Raw genomic sequence first — 12,002 nt, 5'->3', positions numbered from 1 at the left:
CTTTTAAGTTTAATTTTATATATATTTATCTAAATTTATCTAAAAATATTAAGATTAGTTAATAATATACTAAAGCTCTAATTTATATTTATCTTTATTATATATAGAGGTTTAATACCTAAGTACTTATATATAAAGTTAACTCTTTAGTTTATATTTTAAGATAAATTACTAATAATTATGATATTAATATTCTTATATAGTATATATTTTAATTTATTAAAAAGTATTATATAATAAGTTATAATATCTCTTAAAGAGAGCTATATTTTTAAAACTTTTATCCCTAATAATAAGTTAATACTAACTTAAATTAATAAAATATATTAGTTATAAGAGCTAGGTAATTTATTAAATATAAATCTAGTTATAAGTATTTCCCTTTTAATAATTTTATATACTATTTAACCCTCTTTTTAAAATACTTTTTATCTTTTAGTTACTCTATTTATATACTATTAGTCTCTAGCTAGTATTTAGTTTTACAAGAAATATACCTCTTATTTTAGCCTCTAGCTATTTATAGTAATTTATACCTATTTAGAGTAATAAACCTCTTAACCTTATACCTCTTAATAATATATATAGCTTTTAGTTATATAATTATAGCCTAATAACCTCTTAAGTCTCTAACTACCTCTCCTAACTATAGCTGCACTTATATATATATATTAAAAACCTTATAATTTTTAACTTTACTTTAATAATAATATAGTTTATAATTACTTAATTACTTAATTACTAACTACTAAACTATTAACCTATCCTCTCTCTTATATATTACTTATACTACTAATACTATTTCTATTACTACTTTACTATCTATTATTAAGTTATTACTATTATTCTAATCTTCTTATTTAATTAAGCTAGCTAACACTTTTATAGCTATATTATTATTAGTAACGCTCTCTCTATCTATTAATATAAAGTATACTTACTAATCAGCTTTATATAAGGCTTATATCCTCTTTAATACCTTTAAGTACTTTAGAGAAGAAGTTCTACTTACTAAAGTAACTAAAGATATAATTAAACTCTATATTAATATTATTTAAAACTTTCTTAGTAAGAGGAATAATATTACTACTTATAGAGGCTTCTAAGAAGTTTATTAATAAAGTTATTAGAATAATATACTTTTAGTCTTCTTTAGATTATTCTTTAAATAAGAGCTTCTTATTAAATATACTAAGGTTAAAGTTATTTTAGATATATTATATATTATTTATAGAGATAAAAGTACTACTTAGCTTATACTTAGTAAACTTAAGTGCTTTATATAGTATAGATATTATAAAGGATTTATTATAAGTTATAAAGTGAAGAAGAAGAAAAGGGAAGGGTATAAAGCTCTACCTATAATAGTAGAGTTTTTATACTTCTAGTTATAAGAACCTCTTATAATAACCTTTTTAGTTAAAGAGTTATCTCTTTTATAGTAGTATTTATAGTACTTTACTAAAAGGTTTAGTAAAGCTATTACTAAGCTATAAGAGCTTTAGTAACCTCTTTAAGTTTATAGTTATAATATAGCCCCCCTATAAAAAGACTATAGCAAAATTCACCCTATATATAGGTATAATTCTAAAAACACTATATAGGTACTTTAACCTATACTTTCTACTAGTTAAGGAAAACAGTATAGAAACCCTATATATTCCTACTAATAGGTAAACCCTCTAAATATCACTATATAAAGTTAAACGTACACCTTAGCTAAATAGACTAATAGAATAGTAATAGCGCTAGCTATATAGCATAAGGCTAGCAGTAATAGCGCTATATATAGTAAGGCTGATTATATTAAGGCTAAATAGGTTATTAAAGCTCTTATAGCTTAGCGACAGCTTCACTAAACCTTCTAGTGAGGTGAATACTACTATAAGAGAGATAACTCTTTAACTAAAGAAGTTATTATAAGAGGTCTTTATAACTAGAAATATAAAAACTCTACTACTATAAGTAGGGTTTTATACCTTTCCCTCTTCCTCTTCCTCACCCTATAATCTATAATAAATCCTTTATAATATCTATACTATATAAAGTACTTAAGTTTACTAAGTATAAGCTAAGTAGTACCTTTATCTCTATAAATAATATATAATATATCTAAAATAACTTTAACTTTAATATACTTAATAAGAAGTTCCTATTTAAAGAATAATCTAAAGAAGACTAAAAATATATAGTCCTAATAGCTCTATTAATAAGCCTCCTAGAAGCCCCTATAAGTAGTAATATTATCCCTCTTACTAAGAAAGCTTTAGATAATATTAATATAGAGTTTAATTATATCCTTAGCTACCTTAATAAGTAGGACTTCTTCTCTAAAGCACTTAAGGGTACTAAAGAGGATATAGGCCTCATGTAGAGATTAGTAAGTACACCTTACGCTAATTATATAGAGAGAGCGTTACTAATAATAGCACAGCTACTACAAAGGCGTTAGCTAGCCTAATTAAATAAGAAAACTAGAATAATAGTAATAACTTAATAGTAGATAGTGAAGTAGTAATAGAGATAGTATTAGTAGCATAAGTAATACGTAAGAGAGAGGATAGGTTAATAGTTTAGTAGTCTATAGTAATTAAGTAATTAAGTAATTATAAACTATATTATTATTAAAGTGAAGTTAAAAATTATGAGGTTATTAACTGACGTGTATATATAAGTGCAGCTATAGTTAGGAGAGGGATATAGTTAGAGACTATAATTATATAACTAAAGGCTGTGTGTATTATTAGGAGGCGTAGAGTTAGGAGGTCTATCGCTCTAAGCAGGTAAAAATCACTATAAACAGCTAGAGGCCTTAGTAACCTCTTTAGCCTTAATATAATCAGCCTTACTATATATAGCGCTACTACTACTAGCCTTATATATATAGCTAGTGCTATTACTATTCTATTAGTTTATTTAGCTAGGGCGTATATTTAACTTTATAATATTTAGAGGGTTTACCTACTAGTAGAAATATATAAGGTTTCTATACTATTTTCCTTAACTAGTAGAGGGTATAAGTTAAAATGCCTATATAGTGTTTCTAGAATTATACTTATATATAGAGTGAATTTTGCTATAGTCTTTTTATAAGGGGGCTACGTTATAACTATAAACTTAATAATATAGAGTTTAAATAAGTTTATATTATAAAAGCTTTTAACTTAATAATTAATAAATAAATTAAATTACTTTATAAATATATACTTTAATCCTTATTTTAAAGCTAATAAGTAATTTATAAATAAATAGCTATATTATTTAAGTAATTTAACTTAACTATATAGTATTATAAATAACTTAACTAATCTTATTTATATAAAAATTAAATTAAATTCTATATATAGCTTAATAATTTTATATATATAAAGCCTCTAGCTTTAAAATAAAAGTATATTATTAACTTAACCTTCTCTATATCTATTTAGTTCTAACTTATTATAATATATATAATACTTTAATTCTTATATAATAAGAAAAAGTTTATTTAATCTATTATAAAAGCTTTAATTAAGTATATAATAATAACTTTAATTATATATATTATATAAAGCTTTAATTAAGCTTATAATAAAGGCTTTAATCTAGTGAGTAATCTACTATAATAAGTAGCTTATTAGATTGCCTAACTAGTATACTAGCAGGCGCTCAGCCCCTAGCTTAAAGCTAAATACCCTATATAAATAGAATAGCTAAGCTATATAGGCAATTTAAGCTAACTCTTATATATAGCTCCTCTCTCTCATTTAGTTTATAGTTTATCATCAAGGGATCATCATATTATTTATAACGCCAGACCAGTCTCATCATATCTCTTAAGGGTCATAGCTGAACTCTTAAGCATCTCTATCCCCTTTATACAATGTGGTATCTTGAAACGCGCCCGTTAATCTTACGCCGCAACAGCCTCCTCCTTAGGCGTCTTGTCGACGCCATTCGCCTTCTTCTTCTTGCCATTGACCTTCTCGGGCTTAGCACCATCGCGAAGCTTCTCAAGCTCAGCCTCGAGGGCCTTGACACGTTCTTGTGCTGCAGCGGCGTCGCCCTTGGCAGTCTCGACGTCCTCGGCCATAGCATCACGAGCAGCGGTAGCTTCCTTGGTCTTCTCCTCCCATTCAGACGCGTCCTTCTTGGCAGTCTCCAGCTCGGTAGCAGATGCGGTCTTAGCAGCGTCTGCAGACTTCTCAAGGGTGGTGTATTTGGTCTGGAGCTCTGACAGCTCTTTGCTCAGGCGAGCGGACTCCTCAGTCGCGTCGTTCTGTGCCTTCTCATGGGCTTGCTGAAGGGCAGTGTAGTTCTCCTCGATCTCGGCAGCAGCCTTCTTGGCGGCCTCCGCATCAGATTGGGCCTTCTCGCTGGTGTTTTGCAACGTGGTGGCCTTCTCCTCAGCTTCCATCAGCTGTTGTTGCACGGTGGCGAGTGTTGCGGCAGCATCAGACTGCGCCTTCTCAAGAGCGTCTTGGATAACTTTCTTGTTCGCCTCCAAATCGGCAGCAGTTTTCTTCACAGCCTCGAGCTCTGTGTTCGCGTCGGCGGTAGCCTTGTCTTGGGCTCGTTGGGCGACGTTGAACTTTTCCTCCCACTCTGCTGCAGCCTTCTTCGTCTCCTCAAGCTCGGTAGTTGATGTAGCCTGAGCCTGCTGCAAGGCATTGTACTTCTCCTCCCACTGGAGTGCGGACTTCTTAGCTGCCTCGGTATCGGCGTTCGCGATCTCCTGGTCCTTCTCGATTTTGGCGTACTTTTCCTCGGCCGCAGCAAGGTCTTGCTTGGCCGCCGCAAGCTCAGCCTCAGACTCAGCCTTGAGTGTGTCGTGGCTCTGCTGAAGATCAGCGATCTTTCCGTGGGCATCAGCGAGCTCCTGCTTGGTGGCGCTGGATGCCGCGTCTGCAGCGGCCTTGAGCTCGTCAACATTCTGCTGAAGGGAGGCAAGCTTCTCCTGGGTCTCAACAAGCTCCTTGGCAGCGGCGGCGGCTTCGTCCTCCGAGCCGGTCTTGAGCTTATCGTGGGCACTCTGGAGCTCTGCAAACTTCGCTTCGATGTCGGAAAGAGCCTTCTTGGCAACGTCCAGCTCGGCAGCGGCCTCTGCCTTGAGCTTATCCAGGGTCTCTTGGAGCGTGGAGAGCTTCTCTTGGGTGTCGGCAAGGTCCTTCTGGGCGGCGGCGGCGTCGCCATCGGAGGCTGTCTTCAGGGTCTCGTGGGCGGCCTGGAGGGCAGCAAACTTGTCTTGTGCATCGCTGAGATCCTTCTTAGCAGCGGCCAAGTCGGAGTCGGTGCTGGCCTTGAGCTTGTCGAGGGTTTCCTGCAGCGCAGTATACTTGTCGGCGGCGGCGGAGATCTCGGCAGCAGTATCGGTTTTGAGCTTGGTGTGGTCGCTGTCGAGGGACTTGAGCTTGGCCTCAACGGCAGACATGGCTTCTGTTTTCTCGGAGAGAGACTTGGCGGCGGCGTCGGCGTCGGCCTTGAGCTTGGCGAGCTCCTCGCGAAGGGAGAGCTCGAGAGACTCCTGCTGCTTCTTGGCCTCGGCGAGCTCCTGCTTCACAGTGGCAAGCTCATCTTCGAGAGTCTTCTTGTCCTCTTGAGCCTTCTGCAGCTGGTGTTCGAGGGCGGCGAGCTGGTTCTTGACATCGTTGAGCTCCTGGGCGCTGGCGGCGGTGGCTTCATCGCCAGCCAGAGACTGAGCGGCTGCCTTGTCGTTAGTTGCAGCAAGCTCAGACTGGAGGTGAGCGATCTTGGCGTTGCTCTCCTTCTGGGCGTCGGTGAGGTTGTTGCTCAACTCCTGGACCTTCTTCTGGAGATCCTCAGCCTCCTTGGAGACGAGGGTGTGCTCCTTCTCCTTCTTCTGGAGGTCCTCCTCGAGGGCGGTGATGGTCTGTTTCTGGTCGGCAATTTTCTGCTCAAGGTCGGCTCGGTCACCGTCGGTCTGCGGGGAGGAGAAAACGTTGCCCATGATGGAGTCGCGACTAGGTGTTCTGGTGACCTGAGATTCGGAATGCAAACAACACGAACTTTCTTCAGGGTGCAATGCGGCGCGAGAGGGAAATTGAAGAATTGGAAGGTGGCGGTATGCAGGCAAGACCCATGGACCAGAGGAGGGCCAGCAGAATGGAGGAGGACGACAAGCAATAGGACGAACACCTCAGGAAAGGCGGTCAGCCGTGCACCTACACTGCTACCCCACTGCACCTCACTTTTCTAACGACCGGGGTCTGTCTTTTCTTTCCTCCTTCATTCGATTCTTTCTGCTTCTCATCGTGGGGCAAGTGCAGAACACACATAATTCTTGCGTGGTGCGTCGTGCTCCCGCCCAACGCAACCGCCGGGCCAGTGAGCATGGTGTTCGCTCAGTGATTAAATGAGGGTCTGGTTTTTTTTTTTTTTTGGCCCGAGTGGACAGACCGGTGGACCCCTGTATCAGCTCCACCAATCGCGGCCAATAGCTCCACTAGCTCCAACGTTGCCCAAGGCCCTGCTCGCCAATAAGGAAAGCGGACGTTTGGCAGCAAAGTCGTATCTACAGCCAAATCACAGCAAAAGGGTACTTGATGCTTTGTTGGCCTGAGGGTGATAATCGGGCTCCCAGGCACATTATGGAAATTTGGCAGGTGCGAGAGACGTGGAGGGCTCTCAATGGTTTGTTTTTATGTGCCGCTGCACGCCGATTTTTTCTTGTCCCCGGTCCCCTCGTCGTCATTTCTGTCATCTGCTGGATTCCGCTGGATGTACTTATCGTGTCGCCTCTTCTAGGAAACAGAAGAATCAGTATTAACTTTGAGTGAGGGAGGTATGGCACGCAGGTGCTGCTGCATTTGTTCGTCAGGAGCATGTGACCACGGGCGATAAGCGCAGCGAAGAACACGGGGGGAACCTGATAATGGCGAAGAAGAGTCATCGAGGGGAACCTGGCTCAGCTTTCAACCTCAGGCTCACATTCCAGCTGCCTTGGCTTTAAGGCGGAAAAAGTACCAATCTTGCATGAACGATGAGTTGTCACGGTTACCCTACTTCGTCATTCTCTCCTCCCGCCCGGTCGCCCCGTTTCAATGTTGACTGACAGTTTAAGAGAGGAAGATTGCATAAAAAAAAAAGAATTGAGGGGGGGAAAAAAAAAAAAAAGGGCCCGGTCGCCTCACCGACAGACCGAGCCAATGAGTTCCTGTCACCGCTTGACGATTAGAGCTCGCGGCTTAACGATGACGGCGACATTGGGTCGGTCTTGCCATTCGCTGTGGAAAATGTGTCGCGAACACTCGCAAGTAAAATCACATTTTCAACTCCGTCCACCGCCGCCTTGCCTCCTCAATCCCTCAAACAAACTTTTGCCCCTCCCCCCTCCCCCTCCCCCTCCCCCTCCTGCTCCCTCCAACCACTCTGCNCCTCCCCCTCCCCCTCCCCCTCCTGCTCCCTCCAACCACTCTGCATCTGGCCCCTCTACAACTTTGCGCAGGGCTTTCCCTCGGCTGGGCAAAAGGCGTCTTTGGAAGAGCGGTCAACGTTGACTGACGATGGTGGGACCCACATCGCAGGGTTCTTCTGGAAAAAGTTTGATGCGCGCAGCGTCACGCTCACCGGCTCCGCTGGCATGATCGGGAAGTCCTCCGTCCGCGGGAAGTGTGTCAGACCAAATTGGATGTAGCAAACAATGTCCCTATTCTCAATCGGCTCATCGCGTGCAACCCAATCCGCAATCGTTGTGTTGTGCGGGTGGTTCTCCTCTCCCCGTGACTGGCAAACGTAGTCTCCCGCGGGGAAGATCTCGTAATCCCTGTAGGGCACAACCCACAAGCTCTTACGCGCAAAAGCGGCTCGCTTGAAGACCATACTACCTGGCTTGGCAAGGAGCGTCGGGCAGTTGTTGTTGATTATCTTGTACCCTACTGGCTTTTTGGCTGAAGGATTGATCCTGTTCGGGTTGATGATGCTCCATGCCCGGCTCGTCTCGTGGCAGTATACCGCTGCCCCCTCCTTGGCCGTCCGCAGAGGAGTGTTCTTGCAGTAGAACCCGTTGCCATAGAGGTTCTCTGGGGATCCTACCGGTGCCTCCAAAGGCAACGAATCGCTTTGGAGAACTGAGTTGCTTGGTCCGTCGAGTTCAGGGTCAACCCTCAATGAGAAGATGTGCTGGTGGTTATGGGCATTGAGTCGAGGGGCAACTTCGGTTCCAAATGGCGCTGCCGTCTCCGTCGGATGCATGCAGTATGTGTTGAGCATACCCGTCAACTTCATCTCTAACTTGTACGTCCCATCCAGTGTGAAGATATGAAAAAAGGCGTATTCGTAATTAGCCGCCGTGATGATCTGCGAGATAATGAGTTTTCGATCACGGGCCGAGATAACTTTGCCGTCGCGGAAATCTGTGTGCTTATACAGGAGGCCATTATCCTCCTCGTGGATGCAGATAGCATTCTTGACCATGGCCGGCTCGCCTCGAGCTGTAGTCATGATAGCATCCAGGTAGTGGATGGTACCCTTGCAGTCGCATCCAAGCTTAAGTGAATTTGTCATGAGACCACTGCCGTATTCTCCAACATCGAAAGCGTGTTTCTTGTGGTGAGGAGGATCTGGGTTTCCATATGGAACAACCATTTCAACGACGCTGATGCGGTTGAACAGAGCACGATCGCGTTGCTCATATTGATCGTGCATTCTTACATCCGAGATGACGATGCCCTCGCGGTAATTAAAGCCGACGTGCATCTTGTAACCTGCCCAAGACAACTCATTCCCCTGCATGTCGAAGGAGACACCCTGAGGCTGTATTATGTCGAGGGGTTTCAACTTAGAACCATCATACGCATTCTGGACGAACTCAGGCAGGTAGTTGTGCTCCTCGAGCGGAACCTTGGTTCGCTCACCGTTGACGTGCCGGACATCGATGGCCAAGATCTCCTCAGTCTCAGTGTCCACAACCACGGAGAAGTCGAGAGGGTGCGCATACTGATTGTCCAATTGCGAGTTGCGGTAATACGGTAGCCCCTGTTGAAGGCGACGTTCAAACCCCCAGCGGTGGTCAAAGCCAATGGCCCAAGCATCAAAGTACACCTTGGACATGTCCGTTATGCCAACCTCGCGACATAATTGAACGATTCTGGAGTCTTTTCGGGCAATTCTCTCCGTGACGTCAAGGTCCTCTAGCGTCAAAGTAGGAGCTACTTCAGCCACAGCCTTCCAGGACTCAACCTCCAACGCCGTGAGGTTCGCGATGACCTCTGCACACTGGCTAGTACCTTTCTTTAGCACAATGGCGAAAGCACGGCGTGGGGGCCGAGGGCCCTTGCCTGCACGGAATGCAGAATAGCAACCCTTCTCCGGTTCTCTTAAGGTGAGGCAATTGAACTTCAGCGCGTTTAACTTGGCATGAGTTCGGATGAGCTTCGCCGCGACCCGGATTTCATCTACTGACAGCGGATCTGAGCGACGTGCATTAGCTTAAAGTTCCCCAAAATAACCCGAATCGATACGACGACAAGGGACCTCCCAGGGTTGTACAACCTACCAAGAGGATGCCCGGGAGGTTTCGCCGACAGATCAGGGATCGCATCTGTGGCCTCCTCCTGAAAGATCGTGTACCCGGGGAGGGACGAGCTGTCTTCAATCATGGTTGATGCTTTGACGGCAGAAAAAATGACAGACTACCAGCTTCCTGTGAGCTTGTTGGTGCATAGACTACGTATGGATGAGAAGGAGTGCAGTGAAGCTTTGTGGCCATTTATATACTTGACACACTCGATCCATGACTCTCATTTACGTAAACGACTGTCTCATGAAAGCCTTCCTTCGGATCTCATCGGCGAGCTTCTTCAGTCGTTTCGCAGTCTGATCAAGACCCAACACCTCTGGCGCGGGGAAGACAAGGATGGTTGGTCCAACATCCCTTTGCTGAGTCGATCGACCAGGACCGGCCTGTTCCGACTGAAATGCAAGTCCCCGTCGCATTCACGATCAAGTCCGCTTTGCTACATATGAACTTATCCGAAAGCTTCGTATCTCTTCCAGGGCTGTGATTTCTATTATGTATCATGTATAGTCACATTTTCCGGGTCACATTGTCCATGGTGGATAAGATATGAGGTGTGAAGTCTGGAGTAAGGGGTAGACAGAATAATATAAGAGTCCAGCTGCCGTGGCGCCAACAACAGCAGACTCACCATCTACAAGCTATCGACCGAGAATGCACACACGGAAACCACAAAACGAGACCAATCCCCTTCTCCTCCCGCTGGGTCAACAGCACCAGTCCACCTATATCAGCTATCACACAATGGATCCCGAATTCGGCTCAACACTCAAACATGCACCAACTCAAGATAAGGACGCATACGACTTGGCTGATATGGGACATTCCCAGGCCATGAGCCGCAAGTTCGACACTTGGAGCATGCTTTCGCTTGCCTTCGTGGTTTTGGGAACATGGTCGGTATTCGCGCAAAGTTTGGCAAGCGGCCTGATGAACGGCGGCCCTATCGCGATCCTTTGGGAGTTGTGCCTAGTTGCTGCTTGCAACATCTGCATAGGCCTTTCCCTTGGAGAGCTCTGCAGCAGTATGCCGACAGCTCTAGGCCAGGCTTACTGGGTCTCACAACTTTGGCCCACCGCTGCTGGACGCTTTTTCTCCTACCTCTGCGCATGGATCAACACCTTTGGCTGGTGGACGTTATCGGCATCCACGATCGCGTTCATGACTGAGTTCATCTTGGGTATGAACCTGCTCTTCGACCCGAGTTGGCCCCCGGCGTCGAAAGGCTGGGTGCAATTCTTAGTATACCTAAGCATAACAGCTCTGCTTACAGCATTGAATGTCGTGGCCTGCCGCAAAGACAAGGTTCTGCCCATGTTCAACAATTTCATCGGTATCACGTTCGTCGCCTTGTTCTTCATCTTTGGGTTGGCCCTTCTCATATCCGTTGGCGTAAGAAACGGCCTCGAGTTCCAATCAACATCCTTCGTCTTCGGGGCATGGATCAACCAGACTGGTTGGGCGGATAGCATCACCTGGTTCATGGGGCTTGTTCAGGCAGCTTACGGCCTGACTGCCTTCGATGCGGCAATTCACCTTGTCGAAGAGATTCCGGCTCCAAGAAAGAATGTCCCAAAGGTCATTTGGCTTTCAATTCTTTGCGGTGCGGCTACGGGATTTATCTTCATGATGATCTGTCTTTTCTGTATTCAAGACCTGGACCAGATACTTGACCCGTCTACCGGCCTTCCGTTCATGGATCTCGTCAAGAGCACTGTTGGTCTCGAGGGGTCGGCAGTTCTTCTCGCCCTCTTCATCGTCAACGGTCTCGGCCAAGGAGTGACGGTCGTCACCACAGCGTCACGACTGACATGGGGTTTCGCTCGCGACGGTGGTTTACCGTTCGGTGTTTACTTCGCCCATGTTGACGAATACTGGAAAGCTCCCGTCCGGGCTCTGTGGATGCAGGGTGCGGTTATCGGCTTGGTCGGCGTCCTGTACACCTTTTCCAACACTGTTCTAGAGGCCATTGTTGGCGTCAGTACCATTGCCTTAACAGTCTCTTACGCCATGCCTATCTTGACCCTTCTTATCGTGGGGCGCGACAAGTTACAACGCGGGCCATTCAGCCTAGGGAGACTTGGGCCTGTCGTTAACGGGGTCTCCCTTGTCTATTGCGCTGTCACTACTGTTTTTTTCTTCTTCCCATCTGAACCGAAGCCTGCGCCAGCAGATATGAATTACGCAATCGTCGTCTTTGGAATTATTGTTGTCTTTAGTCTGAGCTTCTGGTTCATCCGGGGCCGCCAGACATATCTGCAGGCGGACGAAATATCAGGCCAAGTCATCTACGGAGCGCCCGCTGAGGTAGCGCAAGAAGGAGGTAATGTCAATCTAAAGGGGAAATGAGTTTTGTCCTCCATTAGCCCTCATTTCGAGCGTCAGTGTTATAGATGTATACCCAACAAATTAGCGACCGCAATTCTTTTCTCGTTCGTAAAACACCTCCGCCGCCGTCACGCTATCTCATGTAATGGGTCAAGATAAG

General features: G+C 44.4%; 3 protein-coding genes across 3 annotated transcripts; 1 reads left to right on the top strand and 2 right to left on the bottom strand.

The window, feature by feature from the left end:
- Nucleotides 1–3,892: 3,892 nt before the first annotated feature.
- Nucleotides 3,893–5,947, bottom strand: GCG54_00015559 (uncharacterized protein; the record flags this gene model as incomplete). The annotated part of the gene is made up of 1 exon (XM_045415341.1): nucleotides 3,893–5,947. One exon carries the CDS (start codon nucleotides 5,945–5,947, stop codon nucleotides 3,893–3,895), a length of 2,055 nt encoding a protein of 684 aa, XP_045259339.1.
- A 1,481-nt stretch (nucleotides 5,948–7,428) lies between these two features.
- On the bottom strand, nucleotides 7,429–9,596 carry GCG54_00015558 (Peroxisomal primary amine oxidase; the record flags this gene model as incomplete). The annotated part of the gene is made up of 2 exons (XM_045415340.1): nucleotides 7,429–9,407; nucleotides 9,494–9,596. The coding sequence occupies 2 exons, from the start codon at nucleotides 9,594–9,596 to the stop codon at nucleotides 7,429–7,431; spliced, it is 2,082 nt and encodes a 693-aa protein (XP_045259338.1).
- Nucleotides 9,597–10,258: 662 nt separating this feature from the next.
- On the top strand, nucleotides 10,259–11,863 carry GCG54_00015557 (Amino-acid permease 2; the record flags this gene model as incomplete). Its single annotated transcript, XM_045415339.1, has 1 exon — nucleotides 10,259–11,863. One exon carries the CDS (start codon nucleotides 10,259–10,261, stop codon nucleotides 11,861–11,863), a length of 1,605 nt encoding a protein of 534 aa, XP_045259337.1.
- Nucleotides 11,864–12,002: the final 139 nt, after the last annotated feature.

This window comes from Colletotrichum gloeosporioides (genome assembly GCF_011800055.1).
Source record: "Colletotrichum gloeosporioides strain Lc1 chromosome Unknown consensus_79, whole genome shotgun sequence".
Lineage (NCBI taxonomy): Eukaryota > Fungi > Ascomycota > Sordariomycetes > Glomerellales > Glomerellaceae > Colletotrichum > Colletotrichum gloeosporioides.
The sequence above is the reverse complement of the archived record's forward strand: the minus strand, read 5'-3'. Positions and strand labels throughout refer to the sequence as shown.